Source organism: Chiloscyllium plagiosum, unplaced genomic scaffold (genome assembly GCF_037043375.1).
Source record: "Chiloscyllium plagiosum isolate Xiang-an unplaced genomic scaffold, Cpla_swu_hap1 HiC_scaffold_17, whole genome shotgun sequence".
Classification (NCBI taxonomy): domain Eukaryota; kingdom Metazoa; phylum Chordata; class Chondrichthyes; order Orectolobiformes; family Hemiscylliidae; genus Chiloscyllium; species Chiloscyllium plagiosum.
Genome location: NW_028270155.1, coordinates 76,563,423 through 76,586,378, shown reverse-complemented (window position 1 = coordinate 76,586,378; position 22,956 = coordinate 76,563,423). Strand labels below are relative to the sequence as shown.

The window sequence follows — 22,956 nt, the reverse complement described above, 5'->3', positions numbered from 1 at the left end:
TTTGTCTTAAACTCCTGCAACTTGTAGGACACATGGATGGGGCTAATTTCATTGTTTGATGATCCTCTTCATCCAATCCTTTCCGAATCAACCTATGTCCCTTTATCGCCCATGGGCTTATCTACCTTTTCATTAAATGAATCTATGCATGGGTGGGGACTCCACCATCTTACCACTCGCTGGGTTTTCGAAATTCCAAGCAGGAATTTTTTACCATTTTTTATTTTGAGCCAGAGCCCCGACCTCTCTGATAAATGCACAACGTTTTCTCTATGTCTGCTGCAGCAAAACCTTCCCAATCTGAAAGGTCTATCTTTGGGAAAAAGAGCTCTAGTTTTTTCAAATCTTCCTGCTAGTTCTAACCTAACTCTTCTGATGCTGTTTCTATGAATCAAACTTTTTTGCAAACTTTTCCAATACCCATATGCAGACTAGAGTATTCACAGTAATCCCTGTGTGGTCTAACCAAGGTTTTGCACAAGCTCAACAGTACACAATTGCTGTCCAAATCTCTCTCTCTCGCTCTGTGCTGACAGATGGTACTGTGGTTCTTTTTTCCCTGTGGGAAACAGACGGATTCCTGCAAGGCATCAGATGTTCCCTGTTTCCTAAGGCATGAAGCAGATGTCCCTGTATCTGTGGCACTCCCTGCGTTGTGTAACTGACACAGACTGGCTGCAGTGAGCCCTGTGTTCTGGGAGGGCACATCCTCATGCATGACTGAAGTGACCGAAAACCAACAGACTGCTTCCTGCCACAGCAGCTCAAAGCCTTGACTGAACCAGATGTAACTCCATGAGCTCTTATTCTTTAATAAACTGACTGTCAGTCTCCACACGGTTGGTGACTTGAAAAGGTCATGGCATCCCACCAGAGATTTGAGACATGACTGAGGTAGGCACTCACACACAGGAATAAGGAAGTGTTGTACTTTCGGAGTCAGCTCTCTGATGGAGTGGCATGGTGGCTCGGTGGTTAGCACTGCTGCCTTACATCACCAGAGACCTGGGTTCGATTAGACCCTTGGGTGACTGTCTGAGTGGAGCTTGCACGTTCTGAGTGGGTTACCTCCGGGTGCAAATTCTATGGACAAACAACTCTCAGAGAGAAAACATTTCTCACCTCTGTCTTAAATGGGAAGCTCATTAGTTTTAACTGTTGCCTCCAAGTTCAAGTCTCTCCTACAAAGGGAAATATTCTCTCAGAATCCACCTTGTCAATGAGATTACCTCTCACTCCTCTAAGCTCCAATGGATACAAGCCCAATAATTTATCATGAGATAACCTCCCAGGAACTAGTCAACCGAACCTTCTGTGAACTGCTTTGAATGTTCATTATAGAATCCCTACAGTACGGAAACAGGCCCTTCAGCCTGACAAGTCCACACCAACCCTCTGAAGAATAACCCACACAGACCCATTCCCCTATCCAATTGCTCAACATTTCCCCTGACCTATGCACCTACCTACACATCCCTGAAGACTATGGGCAGTTTAGCTTGGTCAATTCACCTAATCTGCACATCTTTGGACTGTGGGAGGAAACTGGAGCACCTGGAGGAAACCCATGCAGACACGGGGAGAATGTGCAAAGTCCACACAGTCAGTCGCCTGAGGCTGGAATTGAACCCAAGTCCCTGGCTCTGTGAGGCAGCAGTGCTAACCACTGAGCCACCGCAATTCTATAAATGAAGGTAGAACTGGTTGTTGTGGACTGAAAAAAGGAGTTTAGCAGCAACGACAAGGAACTATGGCAGATGTTTAAGAGTGTTATTATGTTATTTCTGGGGTAAGGGAACCAAAACTGTACATAGTACTCCACATCAGTGCAAAAGCTTTTGCAGAAATCTTCAGCCAGAAGTGCAGAGTCCAGGCTTGGCCTGAAAAGTGACAAGTGACATTCATGATGCACAAAAGGTCAGGCAATGGCCAGCTCCAATACGAGAGAGAATCTAACTATTGCCCCTTGAAATTCAATGACATTACCTATATCGATTCCTTCCCCTTGCTGGAGTTACCATTGACCAGAAATTGAACTAAACTAGTCATCTAAATGCAGTGGCTACAAAAGCAAGTCACAGGATTGAATTCTTGCAATGAGTAACTCACCTCCTGACTCCCAAAAGCCTGTCCATCATCTGCAAGGCACAAGTCAGGAGTGTGAGTGAATACTTCCCACTTGCCTGGATGAGTACAGCTGTAATAACACTGATAAAAACTTGATACCATCTAGCACAAAGTAGCCTGCTTGATTAGAACCAGATCCACAAACGTTCACTCCTTCCAGCACTCATGCTCAGTAACAGCAGTGTGCACCATTTACAAGATGCACTGCAGAAATTCACCAAAGCTTGACAGACAGCAACTTCCAAACCCAGGACCACTTCCATGTAGAAGGACAAGGGGAACAGATACATAGGAACACCACCACCTGCAAGTTCCTATCCAAGCCACTCACTATGCTGACTTGGAAAATACATCACTGTGGCTGGGTCAAAATCCTGGAGTTCCCTAAACTACAGCGCACAGATGCAGCGGTTCAAGAAGGCAGCTCACCACCACCTTCTCAATGGCAACGAGGGACAGGCAGTAAATGTTGCCCAGCCAGCAACGCCCACATCCCAAAAATGAATAGAAGATGGAGGCGGTCTCACTATCTCCATAACAACTGTAGCTCGGCTTCCCTACTTTTCCACTCTCCTATTGTAAACTATGTTAAAAATCACACAACAGGTTTAAACCTGTTGGACTACAACCTGGTGTTGTGTGATTTTTAACTTTGTACACCCCAGTCCAACACCAGCATCTCCGAATCATAACCGTAAACTATGACATTCAATTTTCCTTCCTAATCAATTGCTATACCAGCTTACTGACTTTTTGTGATTCATGCATAAGGACATCTAGATCCATCTTTATTGTTATGTTCTATAATCACTCCACATTTAGAAAATATTGTGCTTTCCTATTTTTCCTGTGAAAGCAGAGGAGTTCACATTTTCCCATGTTATACTCCACATGGAGTATACTCAATTTATTGTCCACTCACTTAACCCATCAATTTGCAGAGGCAGCTGATGGAGAAACTAGCAATCACAACACAAGCTGAGTCTGCTGTCTCATAACAGACCATCACGTTTCACAGATGGAACCACTACTAAGTCATTGGCCATGTTAAATTGCCCACAGTGTTAGGTGCATTAGTCAGAGGGAAATGGGTCTGGGTGGGTTACTCTTCGGAGGGTCGGTGTGGACTTGTTGGGTCAAAGGGCTTGTTTCCACACTGTAGGAAATCTAATCTAATCAAATGTAACAAACCTTTACTGCTCAATGAACTAATCACACCAGGTTCCTGCTTATTGACAGGAGAATCGACGTTTCGGGCATAAGCCCTTCTTCAGGAAGGGCTTATGCCCGAAATGTTGATTCTCCTGTTCCTTGGATGCTGCCTGACCTGCTGCGCTTTTCCAGCAACACATTTTCAGCTCTGATCTCCAGCATCTGCAGCCCTCACTTTCTCCTGCTTATTGACTACAGCTCTGCCTTCAACACCATAATTCCAAGCAAACTCATCCCCAAATTCCAAGACCTAGGTCTCAGCTAGCTCCTCCATAACTGGATCCTCCACTTCATGATCATAGACCGCAGTCAGTAAGACAGCACCTCCTCCACCGTATTCCTCAACACCCGTGCCCTGCAAGGCTGCATACTCAGTCCCCTACTATATTCCATATACACTCACAAATGTGTGGCCAAATTCCGACCCAACTCCATTTACAAATTTGCTGACAACACCTTCATTGTAAGTCAGATTTCAAACAATAATGAGACAGAATACGGAAAGAGATTGAATGCTTAGCAGCATGTTTAAAGACAACGATCTCTCCTGAAGAGCACCAAAAAATCTTGGTGTACACCTGGCAGAGAATCGCACCTGGACCCTCAACACCAGCTTCATAGCCAAGAAAGCCAAGCGTCTCTACTTTCTGCGCAGGTTGAGGAAAGCCCACCTCCCACACACCCCCATCCTCACCACATTCTACAGAGGGTTCATTGACAGTACTCTGAGCTGCTGCATCACTACCTGGTTCGGGAATTGCACTGACTCGGATCGTAGTACCCTACAACGGATAGTGAGGTCAGCTAAGAAGATCATTGGGGTCTTTCTTCCCTCCATTACAGACATTTACACCACACCCTGCATCTGAAAGACTAAGAGCGTTGTGGAAGGGCTCACACACCCCTCACTCAAACTCTTCTCCCTCCTGTCATCTGACAGAAGATACTGGAGCATTCAGTCTTTCATGGTCAGACGGTGTAACAGTTTCTTCTCCCAAGCCAACAGGCTCCTTAACACAGTATGAACAGACTCTTTCCCATCTGAAACTCTTTGCACGACTTTGAATTGCTGCTAGAAAAATGTCTATTATTTATCATTCTTCTATTACACTGTAACCTGTGTGTTTTGCACTTCCCATGCACTTTATGCCATGTACGATCATGTAGTTTGTGCTGTCCATGTAGCACCCTCGGTCCTGGAGGAACGCTGTCTTGTTTTAACTGTATCAGTTGTATAAGTTGAAATGACAAAAAGAAAAAAAACTACTCTAAGAACATTAGGAAAACAAAGGAGCTAGTCATTGACTTCAGGAAACGGGTGGAGGGCACGGCCCTACCTGCAGCAATGGAGCTGAGGTGGAGATAGTCAGGTTCCTGGGAGTGGTGATCACCAACAATCTGTCCTGGTCCACCCACATCAATGTGATTGTCAAGAGAGCACAACAATGCTTCTACATCCTCAGGAGACTAAGGAAATGCAGTATGTCTGCAAGGACTCTTACCAATTGTTATAGATGCACCATAGAAAGCATCCTATCTGGGTGCATCACAGCACGGTTTGGCATCTGCTCTTCCCAAGACTGCATGAAACTAGAGAGTTGTGAACACAGCCCAGTCCATCACACAAACCAGCCTTCCATCCACTGACTCCATCAACACTGCCTGCTGCATTGGGAATGCAACCAATGTAATCAAAGACCCCTCCCATCTCAGTTATACTCTCTTCCACCCTCCTCCCTTGGCCAGAAGATATAAATGTTTGAATAACATATGAACAGATTCAAGAACAGCCTCTTCTCTGCTGTTATTGAACTTTTGAACAGACCTCTCAAATGTTAATGTTGATCTCTCGCTCTCTCTGTGCATCTTCTCTGTGGCTGTAACACTGCATTCTGCACTCTGTTCTGCTACCCTGATGTACTTTGTATGGTACAATCTGCCTGTATAGCACCGAAACCAACACTTTTCACTGTATCTCAGATTATGTGACAACAATAAGTTAAAGCAAAGACTGAACCTATCTTCTGCATGGCCGTCCTTCGCCATTAGCATGGCTGATACCAAGAAGAAGGTTTGATGGCCGTGAATCTACCCAGAATATGTTGGTATGGCTGGCAGCCAACATTATAAGAGAACCCATCCTGAGCCGACATTCCAAGTTAGGACTGGGATTTCTGAAGGGATTATTGATCTCACCAGCTTCAACAACCAATTTCTCCGAGCGCCCCAGACCCATGGTTGAAGGCTGATAAATCTGCGTATGTGAATTACAAGGTCAGCACTGGGTGAGAAACACAGGTGTTTCCACTTTTTCTGTAGACAGGCAAGTCTCATGGTTAAGGTTTGAGTGGTTTGTACCAGTGGCACAGAATGTCTGGCTGTGGACGGGTCAATATCTCAGGGATCAGAAGGAAGGAGGGGACATCAAATCGCTTTTTAGTAATTCATCACCCTTCACAAATCTACTACAATTTCAAGTACCAGACTCTCATTTCACCTCAATCCATTCACCCACCAGCTGTTGGTGATCTCATGCACATACAGTTCAATTCTGGTCTGAGACCAGTCTTACATCTCTCTGAGGAACTGTTGCTACCATCACTCCCTTTATTCTGATGTCTTTCCGAAGTTTTCACTGCTGAGGGAGTTGGGGAGTGCCACTATTTGAGAGGACCACTGTCAATATTAAACATTCATATTTCCGATACAGAATCTGTTAGATACAGAGTCAAGTTCCCTCGACACTATCCCTCTTAAACACACCCATGACTGGTAATAGCATGAGTTTAGACACAGAGGAAAGCTCCCTCTACACTGTTCCTATCAAACACTCCCAGGGTGGGTGTAGCACAGGGTTAGAATCAGGGTAAAGCTTGCTTTACTTTTTTAAACTTAAAGTTAAATTTCCTCTACACTTTTGCAATGAAAATAATGCCCTCTCTGTGCTGCCCGCATTAAACACTCTCACAACAGTTACAGCAAGCAGTATATACAGAGTAAAACTCCCTCCACACTGTCCCCATCGAACACTGCAAGGACAGGGACAGCACAGGGTTAGATGCAGAGTAACACCTCTCTGCTTATTTTAACTGGAAGTAAAATTCTTTCCCAATCAAACGTACCCAGTACAGATAAAACATAAGGTTAGATACAGAGTATATGTCCTTCTACACTTTTAAAGTGAGACTAAAGCTCTCTTGACACTGTCCCCATCAAACACTCCCAAAATGGATACAACATGAGGCTTAGCTACAGAGTAAAGCTTCTTCTACTCTTTTAAATGAGACAAAAGCTCTTTCGACACCTGCTCCATCAAGCACTGCTGGACATGTATAGCACGAGGTCAGATATAAAGTAAAGTTTCCTTGGCACAGTCTCCATCAATATAGTTTAGAAACAGCAAAAATCAGGCATCCAGTGGATACCTCAATACACCAGGCAATACAGTTTTCAGGATAAGGGTCCATGGAGTTGGGATTAATATATTAGAATAGAGTTGATATTGTGGAGGCAGCAGAGATTGGACATATGTAAAGTATATTCAGATTGGCAGATAGTAACCATTGGAATGCTGCAGAAGCCTCAGCCATTTCAAATCTGGATAAATACCTTCGTGGCAAAGAGAGTGCAAGTTTGACACTAAGCTAAATAGAAATGCAAGATGTGGTGAGGACAGGGATGCTGCAGCAAGAATATAGATAGTTTGAGTGGGCCACAAAGTAGCAGATGGAGTATAATGTGGGGAAGTGTTAAGTTATTCACTTTGGTCGTAAGAATAAATAAAACAGAATATTTTTCAAAAGAAGTGTGAAACTTGTAAATGTTGACATTCAGAGAGATTTGGGTGTACTCATACAAACAATTAGGAATGTTTGCATGCAGGTAACAATTAGAAAGGCAAATGGTGTGTTGGCCTTTATTGCAAGGGATTGAAGTGCAGCAATGTAGAAGTCTGGTTGCAATCGTACAAAGTTTTGGTGAGGCCACATCTGGAATATTGTGTGCAGTATGGACTCCCTGGGAAGGGCATTGAAGCAGTTATGCAAAAGTCCACTGTATTAATCCTTGAAATGAGGTGTAAGTGTAATTGAGGATGTTGGAAATCTGAAACAAGTACAGTGATTGCTGGAGAAACTCAGCAGGTCAGGTATCACCTGGGAACAGAGAAGCAGACTTAATATTTTGAGTCTGTTATGACTCTTCTTCAGTTTAGACCTGCATTGTTTCTTGGAAATGAAATACTTATTAGAATAGTAACATAGCAAAAGACTCTTCAGCCTATTGAGTTGACCTTCCCATTCAGTTCGGTTATCACTGACCTTAACAATATTGCCCACGTTATCGCCATATTGCTTAAAGTCATGAGAACTGAGAAATCTATCAATCTCTGCCTTGAACTTGGTGAAGGACCCAAATTCCACAGTTCTCTGGGATAGAGAATGCTGAAGATTCACCACCCTGTAAGTGAAAGAGTTCTTCCTGGACTCAGTCCTGAATGGGTTGCCACTTATTCAAAGCGAAAACGAAGCCACTTCACTGAAACACTTAGAACTCTGAAAGGGCTCGACAGTATGGGCCCTAAGAGGTTGTTTCTACTGGCTAGAGAATCTAAAACGCAGGCATACAGTAAGAAGCCGATCATTTAAGACTGAGATGAGGGGCAATCACTTCAGTGAGAGCTTTGTGAATCTTTGGAATTCCGGTTGTAAGTGCTCCACTGTTGAATGTGCTTGGGACTGAGACAGATTCTTGTGGTCTCTCGGGGGTGAGGGGAGTGGGAAGGAAAGTGCAGTACAAATGCAATCTGTGTTGGAAGGTGGAGCAGGCTCGATGGGCCGAATGGTTCATTCCTGCTCCTATTCCCTGTGTTCTTGTGCATACAGTGGAATGGAGAATGCGTCATTCAAGTAACTATCGCATCAATCAGTACTCTCCCCAATGCACCATCCAATGCAATCTACAGTGCATCATTTAATGCACTATTCACTGTATCACTCAATATATTATGCGGGAAACCAATATTGTTGCAAATGTTATCCCCAAGAATACATAGTCCTCTGCCCCGTCTGCTCTACTAGAAACATGGAAAGTAGGCACGGGGTAGGCCAATCGGCCTTTCCAGTTGTTCAGTTATTCAATGTGATCTGAGCTGATCATCCAATTCAGTATCCTGGTCTCATTTTCTCCCCATATCCTGCAATCACTTTAGCCCTGAGGACTATATCTAACTCCTTCCTGAAAACATTCAATGATTTGATCTGAACTGCTTTCTCTGGTAGAGGATTCGACAAGCTTGCCACGCTCTGGGTGAAGAAACATCTCCTTATCTTAGTCCTAAATGGTCCACCCTGTATCCTTTGACTGTGACCCCCTAGCTCTGGACGCCCTGGTCATCTGGAACATCCTTTCTGCATTCACCTGATAGAGATTTTTTAGTGTCCATGAGATCCCCCTCATTCTTCTTAACTTCAGTGAATATTGTCCTAACCGATGCAGACTCTCTTCATATATTAGTCCTGCCATTTAAGGAATTAACCTGGCAAAACCTCCCTCCATTGCCACTGCATCCTTCCTTAGATAAGGAGACCAAAATTGCACGTAATTCTCCAGGCGTGGTCTCACTATACAATTGGAGCAAGACATCCCTGCTTTTGTACTCAAATCCTATTACTATGAAGGCCATTAAACCATTTACCTTCTTCACTGTCTGTTGTACCTATATGCTTATTTTCAATAGAAAGAGATCAGAGTTTAACGTTTCGCTTGCAGTGAGCCTTCCTCAGAACCTGTTCCTCACTAAACCCGAAATATGAACTTTTTTTCTCTCCACAGATGCTCCCAAACCTCCGAGCCTTTCCGGTAAATTCTGTTTTTGTTTCTGATTATCAGCATCCCACAGTCCTTTGGGTTTTTATGTTCAGCGACTGGTCTACAAAGGCACCAGGGTCTCATTGTACCTTCCCCCTTTCTCAATCTATAGCCATCTTGCCTGTTCAAGCTTCATGTTTGAAACACAGTGGAACCGGATCTCATTTAAATCTTTTTGCTGTTCAGGATATTTGTTTGATCCTTGTCCACTGACTATTCTAAGCGCATGTGATTCTAAAATGGTCACATAGCCCAGGACCTCCTCACCACAGATTACATCTGCACTGAAAGTGGGAGAAGAATTGAACCTGAGAGATCAGGTTAGATTCCCTACAGAATGGAAACAGGCCCTTCACCCCAACAAGTCCACACAGACCCTCTGAAGAGTAACCCACCCAGACCCATTCCCCTACTCTATATTTACCCCTGACTCATGCATCTAACAATATGGGCAATTTAGCAAGGCTAATCCATCTGACTGGCACATCTTTGGATTGTGGGAGGAAACCCACACAGACACAGGGACAATGTGCAAACTCCACACAGACAGTTGCCCGAGGTGGGAATCGAACCCGGGTCCCTGGCGCTGTGAGGCACAGTGCTAACCACTGAGCCAATCTTAACGGTTGACTGACATGGGCAAGTGCATGAGCCCTGCCTGATACTTTTGACCATGCCGACAAACTCCTTCCAGCTTGAGCCACTCCACACTGATCAGTAGCAGGAGCAATGCCTGACGTCCCTGCTCCCCCTTCTCATTCAGTCAGTCTGACCGTAATGTGTCATTGATAGCCGAGCTGGGGAAAGTGAACCTTGTTGCCCCTGTGAGCATTGGCGTTAGCACAGCAGTATACCCACCCCTGGATTCCTGTAGCAGTTTGATGATTAATGCCCACCTGCATGGATCTGGCTTCAAGACAGACTGATCTTCAGGCTTAGGCTTCTTTATAACACTGTTACAAGTTAAGACCAAATACTACAACATGTTATTCAGAAATATACCGGTGTCTAATCTATCGTTGCAGTATTGAAATCCTATTCCATAAAATCTACCACTCAACACCAATAGGTGTATTCCATCCTTCTCTGTATGTGTTCCCAACATTCACATGGCTAGAATTCAGGCTACTGCCCCACTCTTTATGGGGGTCTCTCTCTTCGTTCTTGACTCTGCCCACAGTATGCTATTTATACCCACTGAGGAGCAACACCGTGGTATCATTGCAGGGTCCAAAAGTTCTTAAATGACATTCACCAACTGCCAGAAACCAGCCATTTTTTCCCACCTCCTCCACACATAACAGGCACCCTAAGAGGTGATGGGAAAAGCAGGTAATTCTGCAAAGGCCAGTGCATACTCACCGAGCAAGTCAGGTTCTCATTGTCCATCACCTTCTGCTGCAGGTCAAGCCACATGGTCTGAAAGCAGAGACAAATCACTGGGGTGAGAGGGAGGAGGACAGCAGAGTGTATCAGCGCACCAGCAGCCCTGAACTAGTCAGCAGCACCAACCCCCGACACACAGACACTCATGGTCTACGTTTTACTCGCAACTTAATCCCAAGGGGAGTCACATCGAAGAAATTAAGTATCGTAGCTGCAACAGATTCTAACCAAAGTGCCAATTCAGCTGCCACTGAGATCTCTGCATAGATCATTAAATGGGAGCTGCAGTCTCTCAAAGTGGATTTTTTGATGTATTACTGACAGCTTTTTATGCACCTGCTGCAGATTACCTCCCACCCACTCACACTCCCCGTTCCTCCTGGAGGTATACATCCCATTTTTGAGCCCAAAGATTGTGGCCACGCCCCATTTCTGAGACTGGAGAGCACTCGGAAGTCCAGGCTGCCTCTCCAGCTAGACATCGTCAAAGATGCCCTCCTTCTGTTGATCGGAAAAGATCTCCACTGCTCCAACCTTCCCCAGGGGCCAGGCTGACATTAATTCCTTTATCAACAGCACAATTTGGCCTTCAACACATTGCTGTATATGGGATCTTACTGTGCACATGCTTGCTGCTGTGGTTTCTACATTACAAGTGATGGCACCTCAAATTGGGTTCAAGGCATCTTGGGGTAACGTGAAAGGTTCAATAAATATACAAAGGGGTCTCATATCAGACTGGTATTGGAAGGGACCATGATGCTAAATTAATGAAGCATCATGAAGCTGGATACCTGTCTGAAAAGACAACTGGTTGAAGGTGTCGAGCTATTCTGCCTTGAACAGAATCACTGCCATGCCTGACCCAGTCCACATGTGCCATCCACATGCTTGCATTCTCTGTCAGAACTTTTTGTAAGCACCATCAGACAGCCAAGCCCAGTACAGACCAGAAATTGAAAGCTTTGTAACAAAGAAATGTCATTAGAAACAGAAGCAGGAGTAGGCCATTTGGCCCCTTGAATTTGCCCTGCTATTCCATAATATCGCTGCTGATTCTGATTCTAAGCTTGACTCAATTTCCTCATTGCAGCGGGATACTGGCTCCGCAGAAGAATCTTCGAGGTGAGTCATCAGTTCTCTATAAAAGTAGGCAGGCTTTCTGAGTGCATGGACTGTGGGAACACAGTGTACAACAAGGCATTGGATAGGAATGTTAACTTGGAAATTTGACAGAGAGGGGAAACCGTGCTGCTTATCATGCTTTTTTTTTCAGCATCCAAAAGCTACTTCTTAATTTTTGTTTCATTAGTTGAGCAGCCACGTGATTGTTTGGTGAACGTTTATATTCTTCGCCCTTTAAATGCAGGCAGTACTTTAAATGGAGGGAACTGGAAACCCCAGTTAATTGACATTTCTAAATGTGAAGAGTCAAAATGTGTGGAACTGGAAAAGCACAGCAGGTCAGGCAGCATCTGAGGAGCAGGAGAGTCAACATTTCAGGCATAAGCTCTTCATCATGGGGGTAGGGAGGCAAGGGGGCTGAGAGGTAAATGGGAGGGGGATGGGGCTGGGGGGAAGGTAGCTTGAGAGGCAGTAGGTCGATGAAGGTGGTGGGTGAAGGTGATAGGTTGGAGCGGAGGATGGAGCGGATTGGTGGAAAGGAAGATGGACAGGTAGTACAGTTCAAGAGGGCGGTGCCAAGTTGGAGGGTCGGATCTGGGATAAGGTGGAGGGAGAGGAGATGAGGAAACTGGTGAAATTGACATTGTTGCCCCGTGGTTGAAGGATCCCGAGGCAGAAGATGAGGCGCTCCTCCTTCAGGCGTCGGATGGCTTGGATTTGGCGGTGGAGGAAGCCCAGGACTAGCACATCCTTGGCAGAGTGGGAGTGGGAGTTGAAGTGGTCAGTCACAGTGCAATGGGGTTGTTGGGGGCATGTGGCCTGAAGATATTCCCTGAACCATTCCTCAAGTTGGCGTCCTGTGGTGTGGAAGTCATAAAGCCATAGAGTCATATAGCATGGAAACAAACCTTTTGGTCGAACCAGTCCATTCTGAACATAATCTAAACCAGTCCCATCTACCTGCATTTGGCATATATCCCCCTCAACCATTTCTTATTCATGTACTTATCCAAATATCTTATAAACATTGTAACTGTACCTGCATCCACCACTTCTTTTGGAAGTTCGTACCTCACATGAACCATTGCCTGTGTGAAAAAAGTTGGCCCTGATGTCTTTTTAACATCTTTTTCCTCTCACTTTAAAAATATGCCCCCTAGTTCTTGAAATACCCCACCCTAGGGAAAAGACACCTGCCATTCACCTAATCTAAACACCTCATGATTTTATAAACCTCTATAAGACCATCCCTCAACCTCCTATGCTCCAGTGAAAAAAGTCTCAGCCTATCCAGTCTCTCTGAATAAATCATAACCTCCATTCCCAGAAACACCCTGATAAATCTTTTCTGAACCGTCTCCAGCTTATTAATATCCTTCCTACAACAGGACACCAGAACTGGACACAATACTCCAGAAAACACCTCACCAAAGTCATATAGGACCTCCATGTGACATCCCAACTCCTACAACCAAAGGTCTGAGCAATGAAGGCAAGCGTGCTAAACACCTTCTTAACCATCCTGAGGGGAGATCTGGGAAGCTAAAGAGAAAGGACAAGATAATAATGCAGTTCAGTGGTATGGGTAAAGATAGCTGTTGTACAACGCAATGGTTCTGGTGGGATTAATGTTCAAATTACATTGGCTTCACCCATTCTATCGATTTCAGAAACAGTAGAGACAAAACGTTTTGCTCTAGCTTTTGTGGGGAGCACATATATCTGCACCGGCTCCTTAACTACCTAATAGATCACAAAATTATTAGATGTAGGAACAGAAGAAGGCCATTCAGCCCATTTGGCCTGCTCCACCATTCAATAGGATTATAGCTGATCGGATAATTCTCAACTCCACTTTCCTACCTGTACCCCATAACTCTCATTCCACTTACTGATTTGAAATTATTCCCAGATAATTATACCTGACCAAATATAGTTGTACTTATTGTTATCATATAATTAACCAACTTTTTATGTAGGAACAGTCCCTCTTCTGCAGATACTCCACCACTAATCACTGAGACAAAGACAATGCAAGAATAACTGACAGAAGAGAACTACCTCAAAAAACCCTTACTCTAACTACCAGGAGTCATCCTCTGGGAAAATAGCACAATAACCAGAATTAGGAAGGCACAAAGTGTATGAACGGAAGTATGCAATGGACATAAGGTCAGAGTTGGTTAAAATGGTAAAAGGACAAAATTAAAGGCTCTTTATCTGAATGCATGCAATATTTTAACAAGATGGCTGAATTGAAGGCACAAATAGAAATAAATGATGATGAGATGATAACCATTTTGAGATGTAGTGGCAAAATGGCCAATACTGGAATGTGAATATTCAATGGTGTTTGACATTTTAGAAGGTTAGGAAGAAAGGAAGAACTGGTTAACGAAGGATGAGTATAGCACTGAGAAATGATCTTGTTTTGTAGAGTTAAAATGTGACTGTACTCCACCCCACAATTAGTGTGGGTGGCAATAAGAAATAGCAATAGAAATGACACTAGTGGGAGATTTCCATCACTGGATACATTATAGAACTATAAATATAGAGAGGCCTATAAACATTAAATAATCAGGAAGGGGGGCTTGTAAAATGTATGGCAATAATAGTGTATAATTTTAGATATTTTTCAATTGAATTGTTCAGAGATGGTATTGCACACCTTCTGGAGCAGATGGTTCTTGAACCTGGGCTGTTTGGTTCAAAGGTAGGGTACTGCGAATGCAGCACAATCTTTATATTCATTATTCAAATTACATTGAGAAAATCAGACTGGAGGATAATTTCAGAGAATGCATTCAAAACAATTATGTTTTTTTTTCAACAAAAATTGTGGACCTAACCTTGGAACAACTATTTCAGATTTTCAAAGTAATAAGACAGAATCAATTAACCTTATATTAAGGGAACTTCTAGGTAAGAGTGATCATAACATGATGGAATTTCACAGTCAACTTGAGGGTGAGCAATATGGATCTCATGCTACTGTCTTAAACTGAAATATATTTTAAAAAACCCTTGTAGACAAAGGTTGCCTATCATGGACTGGAAAGTAGGATGGTGAAGAAGCAGGAGCAAGCAATTAAGAGGGTATATTTATAACTTTCAATAAAGTATCATACTGTGACCATTGCTGGGATGGCATGGAGATTTACAGACCAAAGTGCCAGAAGCCGAATACATCTGAAGGTCTCTTGGCTTGTCCAGAAGAGACATCTCTGCTGGTGTAGTACAAGGGGTTAATGACAGTCTGTAAATGAGATAATTGGGAAGTGACGTATGATCATATGACTACAAGGAGGTGGTTCTCTCCAGCAGCTTTCTACTACAGCTGAAGTCTTGGCTAGTCTATAGTTAGCACTTTATAATGTTGAAATAATAGGGAATACTAATCAAAATCAAAGGACCCCAACTATCTTCTCCAAATGGGCAACCCGATAGCTCAATGGTCAGCACTGCTACCTCACAGCGCCAGAGACTCAGGTTCGATTCCATTCTCGGGCAACTGTCTCTGTAGTTTCCAGCCATTGTCCAAAGATGTGCAAGTTAGGTGGATTGGCCATGCTCAATTGTCCATAGTGTCCAGCGCTGTGCAGACTAAGTGGACTAGCCATGGGAAATGTGGGGTTACAGTGATGTAGCAGGGGGGTTGGTCTGGGAGAGACGCTCATCGGAGGGTAGGTGTGGACCCGAGGGACTGAATGGCCTGCTTCCACACTGTAGTGATTGTCAAAGGGAGCCTTTGACAAGGTCCCTCATGGCAGGCTGGTATTAAAGATGGAGTTGTGCAGTATCAAGGGATGTGACTATTGGTGTTCCACAGAGGTTAGTACTGGAAGCTCTGGTGTTCATGATCCTTATAAAGCCAGAATCCAGAGAGAATTTGTTCCTGCTAGGGTGAAGGGCAAGGCTGGTTGGATAGGGGATGACTAGAGAAATAGAGGTTTTGGTTAAGAAAAAGAAGGAAGCACTTATCAGGTATAGACAGCAGGGATCGAGTTAATCCATAGAAGAGTACAGAGGCAGTAGGAGTATCCTTAAGAGGGAAATCAGGAGGTAAAATAGTTTTGGAAAATAGAGTTAAGGAGAATCCAAAGGGATTCTACAAATACATTAAGGACAAAAGGATAAGTAGGGCGAGAATAGGGCTCCTTAAAGTTCAGCAAGGCCACTTCTGTACGGAACCGCAGGATATGGGGGAAATACTAAATGCTCATTTTGCATCAGTGTCTACTGTGCAGAAGGATATTAACATGGGGAAATGAATAGCAACATCTTGAAAAATGCCCAAATTGCAGAGGAAGAGATGCTGAACGTCTTAAACTGCATAAAAGCGGATAACTTCCCAGGACCTGATCAGGTGTACCCTAGAACTCTGTGGGAAACAAGAGAAGAGATTGCTGGGCCCCTTGCTGAGATATTTGTATCATTGACAATCACCGGTGAGGTGCCAGAAGACTGGAGGTTGGCTAATGTGGTGCCACTATTTTAAAAAAAGTGGTAAGGACAAGCCAGGGAACTATAGACTGGTGAGCCTGCCATCGGTGGTGGGCAAGTTGTTGGAGGGAATCCTGAGGGACAGGATGTACATGTATTTGGAAAGGCAAGGACTAATTCGGGATAGTCAACATGGCTTTGTCCGTGAAAAATCATGTCTCAGAAACTTGATTGAGTTTTTTGAAGATTATGCGGGCAGAGCAATGGACATGATCTATATGGACTTCAGTAAGACATTCGATGATATTCCTCATGGTGCACTAGTAAAGTTAGATCACATGGAATACATGGACATCTAGCCATTTGGATACAGAACTGGCTCAAAGGTAGAAGACAGAGGGTGGTGTTATAGGGTAGCTTTTCAGACTGGAGGCCTGTGACCAGTGGCATGCCACAAGGATCGGTGCTGGGTCCAACACATAAATGATTTGGATGTGAACGTAGGTGGTATGGTTAGACAGTTTACAGGTAACACTAAAATTGGAGGTGTGGCGGACAGTGAAGTAGATTCCCTCAGTGTACAACAGTACCTTGATAGAAGGGCCAATGGGCTGAGAAGTGGCAGATGGAGTTTAATTTAGATAAATATGAGGTGCTGCATTTTGGAAAAGCAAATCAGGGCAGGAATTATACACTTAATGGTAAGGTCCTAGGGAGTGTTGCTGAACAAAGGTACCTTGGAGTACAAGTTCATAGTTCCTTGAAAGTGGAGTCTCAGGTACATAGGATAATGAAGAAGGTGTTTCTTACGCTTGTCTTTATTGGCCACTGCATTGAATATAGGAGTTGGAAATCCTGTACAGGATGTTAGTTTGGCCACTTTTGGAGCAATTCTGGTCTCCCTCCAAGAGAACAATGTTGTGAAATTGAAAGGGTTCAGAAAAGGTTTACCAGGATGTTGCCAGGGTTGGAAGATTTGAGCTATAGGAAGCAGCTGAACAGGCTGGGGCCATTTTTCCTGGAGCAATAGAGGCTGAGGTATGACCTTATAGAGTTTTATAAAATCATGAGGGGCATGGATAGGCTAAATATACAAGGTATTTCTTCCGTGGTGGTGGATTCCAAAACTAGAGGCATTGGGATTAGGGTGAGAGGGGAAGGATATAAAAGGGATCTAAAGGGCAACTTTTTCACAGAGGGTGGTACGTGTATGAGCTGCCAGAAGAAGTGATAGAGGGTGGTATGATTACAACATTTAAAGGGAACTGGTTGGTTTATATGAATATGAAGGGTTTAGAGGTATATGGACCAAATGCTGACAAATGGACCTAGATTTATCTCAGAGATCTAGTTGGCATGGATGAAATGGACCGAAGAGTCTGTTTCCGTGCTGTGTATCTCTATGACTCTATGACTCCATAAATGATTTAGAGGATAACATAGCAAGTCTAATTAGTAAGTCTGCACACAACACAAAGATTGTGGAGTTGCAGATAGTGAGCAGGCTTGTTAGAGGATACAACAGGATATAAACCCATTGGAGGAATGAGAAGAAAAATGACAGTTGGAGTTTAATCTGGACAAATGTGAGGTGATGCATTTTGGAAGGTCAAGTACAGGTGGAAATTATACATTGAAGGCCAGAACCCATAGGATTATTGATATGCAGAGGGATCTGGGTATGCAGGTATACAGATTACTGAAGGTGGCAGCACAGGTAGCTAAGGTAGTAACAAAGGCCTAAGGCATGCTTGCCTTCATTAAAAGGGGTATAAGAATCGATTATAAGAATAGACAAGTTATGCTGCAGCTTTATAGAACTTCAGCTGGGCCACCCTTGGAATATTGTGTACAGTTCTGGTCACCACACTACCAGAAGAATGTGAATGCTTTGGGGAGGGTACTGAGAAGGTTTACTAAGGCATTGCCTGGTATGGGAGATTTTAGTGATGAAGAAAGTTTGGATAGACTGGGTTTGTTTTCACTGGTCACAAGAGGTCGAGGGGTGACCTGATAGAAGTTTATAAGATTGTGAATGGCATAGATAGAGTGGAAAGTATGAGGCTTTTCCCCAGGGTGGAGGGGTCAATTATTAGGGGACACAGGTTCAAGGTGCAAGGGGGGATGTTTAAAAGAAACGTGTGAGGCACATTTTGCACACAAAGAGTGGTGAGTGTCTGGAACGTGTTACCAGAGGAGATGGTGGAAGCAGATACAATAGCAGCATTCAAGAAGCACCTGGATGAATATATGAATCGGATGGGAATAGAGGGATATGGATCCTCTAAGTGAAGGCAGTTTTAGTATGGAAGGGCAACTTGTGATGATGCAAACTTGGAGAGCCAAAGGGTCTGGTCCTGTGCTGTATTATTCTATGTTCTATGAAACCCTGTCTCTGTGGGAGAAAGTGAGGACTGCAGATGCTGGAGATCAGAGCTAAAAAATGTGTTGCTGGAAAAGCGCAGCAGGTCAGGCAGCATCCAAGGAGCAGGAGAATCGACGTTTCGGTCATAAGCCTGAAGGCGGGCTTATGACCGAAACGTCGATTCTCCTGCTCCTTGGATGCTGCCTGACCTGCTGCGCTTTTCCAGCAACACATTTTTCAACCCTGTCTCTGTACCAGTCGTTCTGATACAACAGACAGGTGAACAAAGGGTGTTGTAAGGAGGAAGAGGTGACACTGGGAGGAGGGTGGAGGTAAACTTCAACAGGGATCCCCCAATCAGGAGAGGAGTCCCACAATGAAGACATCAAGCACCTCACTTCACCAAGAACACACTGATCTCCCAGGCACACCTCTATTCATCACCTCTGCTTGGTTAAACTAAAGCAGAGGGTGTGCAGTTGCAATTGATGATGGGAGTTTTTTTCTACGCAGTGAGTTGTTACAAATTTGAATACATTGTCAAAAACAGCAGATAGCAAAATACGAGAGTCAATAGTAAACCTAACACAAAAGAAAACAACTCTGGGGTAAACGCAGGGCTTTGGAACCTGCGGATTGCTATTTCAAAGTATCAGTACAAGCAGAATGGACCTTGTGGCCTCCTTCAGTGCTGTGTGATATGATAATTCTGCGATTGTTATTTTTATCTCAGATTCTGGAAGAAAATGCAACGTTTCCCGCAATTGTAGATGCCAATGTTAAAGAAAGGGGAAGTCACAACAAAGACTGCTGTTATCAGACCACGACCAAGATGGCAGGAAAAAAAGAGAGAGACAGAATAACAGCTAATTGATTTTGCAGAGACACAACTGGAATAGTTCAATGAAGGTATCATTGAAGTTTTAACCCCTAAGTCTTCCAAAGAAGCATTGATCATTCTGAACTTTGGATTTTCCCAATAGGTTTGCTTGCATATTATTCTTGCAATGATGGTGTATTATAAAAGCAAATCTTTGAAAACCTTTTTTCTGCCTTGATTGATACATACTGCTTTATAATGAAAAGGTAGAGATTTTTTAAAACTACAACTGAGTAATTGCACATGTCATTGTAATCTCTTCCTTCTCCTTCTCCCCCACCGCCCCCCCCCCCCCCCCCGCTGCCCCCCCCCCCCCCCCCCCACATTGCCTCATCTTGCAGGATTTCTCACCAGAGCAGTGCAGATCTGTTAAAGACTACACTGATCTCCAAAGGCAGTGATCAGCCAGATGCGTCCAGCAATAATCCCAATTTGTACTGGATTGGAAAGATCCTACAGAAGTTGACAGACAGGTCACTGCTGCAACTTTTGACTGGGGAAACTTAAATCCTTGTCCCAAATGGATTTTTATGCACAATATTGGAATTGAAATATTTAACTCATAAAATGTCTGGCTTGTTAAATGCCATATCAAAGCATTTAATTCCTAAAGGTGTGTGCATCAATTCAGTTTTCATTGCAAGCTAGTAGCTTGGATGGAATAGTAATAGAAGGGAGGTCACTTTGAAAAATCACAAATATATAAACATCACATTCAGATTCTCCTGAATGCCACTAAAAAACATGAAGATGTGTCCATTTATACGTTCCCCAAGTTTTGGCAGTGAAGAAATATAGAAAATAGAAGCAGGAGTAGGCCATTCGGCCCTACAAACCTGCTCTGCTATTCAATATGATCATGGCTGATCGTCTAATTCAATAGACTGTTCCCAGTTTTCCCCCAATATCCATTCATGGTTTTAGCTCCAAGTGCTATCTCCAATTCATTCTTGAAATCCTATGATGTTCTGGTTTCAACTTCCTTCTGTAATAGTGAATTCTACAGGCTCACCACTCTCTGGGTGAAGACATTTCTCCTAACCTCAGTGCTAAATGGCTTACCCCACACCCTTTGAATGTGACCCCTGGTTCTGAACTCCCCCACTGTTGGGAATATCCTTCCTGCATGTATCCCGTCCATTCTTTTAAACTCCAGCAAATATAATCCCAACTGATCTAGTCTCTCTTCATATGTCAGTCCCACCATCCCAGGAAACAGTCTGGTGAACCTTTGCTGCATTCTCCCCATTCCTTCCTCCGATAAGGAGACTAAAATTGCGCACAATACCAAGGCCCTGTACAATTGCAGCAAGACATCCCTGCTCCTGTACTTGAATCCTCTTGCTGTGAAGGCCAACATACCACTTACCTTCTTCACCTGCTCTACCTGCATTAACTGGGGTACAATTCTCTTTGCTCTCCCTAGCCCAATCTATCACTATTCTGATCACAATCTGCCTTCATCTTTTTTTTGTTACCACGGGAGGAGAATAGAGCCCCCGCCCCTTCAAAATTCCTGACATTCCACTCATTTTGCCCTCTCAACACTTGACACTCCGGAGATGTCATTCTATTCAAATTACATGAGGGACTGTCAGTAAATTTCTTAATTTCTGCATTAATTAACAGTTGTATTTTGGCAATTGAAATTTCTAGCACATTAATAAGAGGAGCAGCTCAAAATTATACAGGGGTCAATCAACAAAGGGTCTCGACTTCCTTATTTCACTGACTATACCTCTGGGTTTTTTTTTTGTCCTGGAAGTTAAAGATGCAATTTCCATATGAATCCTCTGTGCTGTACTCATCAGCAACTGCTGCCTAAATGGGGGAACACGTGTAAGCAGGGGATGAGAAATTTGATAAAGGCACGGCTTGCCCTTGTTACTAGATGATAAAAGGAGGAAAGGGGAGAGTGAGGTGGTCAGACATGGAGACACCAAGTTACTTTCGATGAATGAAAGTAGAACAGAGAACCATCTGTACGGATAGGCAAAAAGAGAAAGAAAGCAAAGCTGAAAAATCTGACAAATTAGGGAATGAAAAGGCTGGAAATGTGATGGAGGAACATTCAATTGAGGCATTAAAGGGGACATTTGGGGTTATTTGAATAGAACTAATGTGCAATAAATATGGGGAAAAAGTCAAGAGTTACTCAGTAACGATGCTCACAATGGACTGAACAACCTCCAGTGATGTAACAATGCTGCGTTTCTGTGAAGCAAATATGAACATTAATTTAGCTCAAGTAGGCTGATGTCAAAGGATTAATATCAAATGAGGTTCCAGGTAACTGGAAAGAACTTGTGAATTTGGAATCTATTTATTTTTAAAACCGTCTCATAGTTAATTGGATGGAAAGTTGATTAATTATATTTAATGTCAAACTGTGCAGCAGTATCACAAGAATATTTTTCATAATAATCTGCTGAGTCCTGTTTTCTATATCATCTGTGTATTAATAGCAGACCCTCAGCAATGAAATAAATTTGCGAGAGATTGATGCTGTAATTGTACCAATTAACTGTGCAATTAGAGCCAAGATTAACTGAGATTAAAATTGTTAATTGAGAGATTAATGACAATTATTTATTTTCTCTGGTTTTGACAGCCACAAACAACACAGCAGGTGGCACAGCCTGGCACACAGTGGGTTGCCGTTTGAGATGGGTCCTTGCCCCGGCTCAAGGCCTGTGGTGATCATTTCGAGAAACAAATCGAGAACCTCATCTCATGGGCTGTTCATGGAGAATTAGGGAGTTTGCACTTCCAATGATTTCACTGCACATCTGACTCGACTCAAAGCATGCATGTCAACAGTTTGTAAAATTGGGTAGGGTTTGAAAAGGAATCTCGTACTGCTGTGTTAGGCTAAGACTGGGATGGGGAGGGTTGTTGTTGGTTGAAATCAGTAGAAAGAAGGTGATCAGCATATTAAACTCTGAGAACTAGAACATTTGGAAGGGCTAATCTTGAGAAGGAAGCCATGTGGTTCAGTGTGTAGCTATCTCTGCCTCTAGAACAGAGGCTCCGTGTTCAAGTCTCGCTCCAGCACCTTTCTGAAAAATTCACTCAGGGGATGTGGGCATCGCTGTCTGGGCCAGCGTTTATTGCCTATCCCTAATTGTCCTTGAGGAAGTGGTGGTGTGCTGTCTTCTTGAACTGTCTCAGTCCATTTGGTGTAGGTACACCCACAATGCTGTTGGGAGATTCCAGGATCTTGACCCGACGACAGTGAAGGAACAGCGATATATTTCCAAGTCAGAATGGTGAGTGGTGTTCCCATGTATCTGCTGCTCTTGGACTTCTAGATGGCTGTGGTTGTGGGTTTGGAAAGTACTGTCTAAGGAGCCTTGGTGAATTTCTGCAGTGCATCTCCTAACTAGCGGACACTGCTGCGTTGGTGAGGGAAGGACTGACTATGTGTGGATATGGTGCCAATCAAGCAGCTGCTTTGTCCTGGATAGTGTTAAGTTGTTGGAGCTGTACGCATCCAGGCAAGTGGGGTGTATTCCATCACAGTTCTGACTTGTATCTTAAAGACAAG

General features: G+C 43.6%; 1 protein-coding gene across 2 annotated transcripts in view; it reads right to left on the bottom strand.

Annotated features, from left to right (window-relative positions):
• necab2 (N-terminal EF-hand calcium binding protein 2) overlaps positions 1–22,956 on the bottom strand; it is a 148,399-nt gene that overhangs the window by 18,697 nt on the left and 106,746 nt on the right. Inside the window, exon 9 of one of the 2 annotated variants that reach the window (XM_043707376.2) lies at positions 10,570–10,626. The exons of the other annotated variant lie outside the window; for it this stretch is intronic. Within the exon in view, the coding sequence (XP_043563311.1) occupies positions 10,570–10,626 (57 nt within the window). The remainder of the gene's footprint in view (positions 1–10,569; positions 10,627–22,956) is intronic. 2 annotated transcript variants of the gene reach the window in all.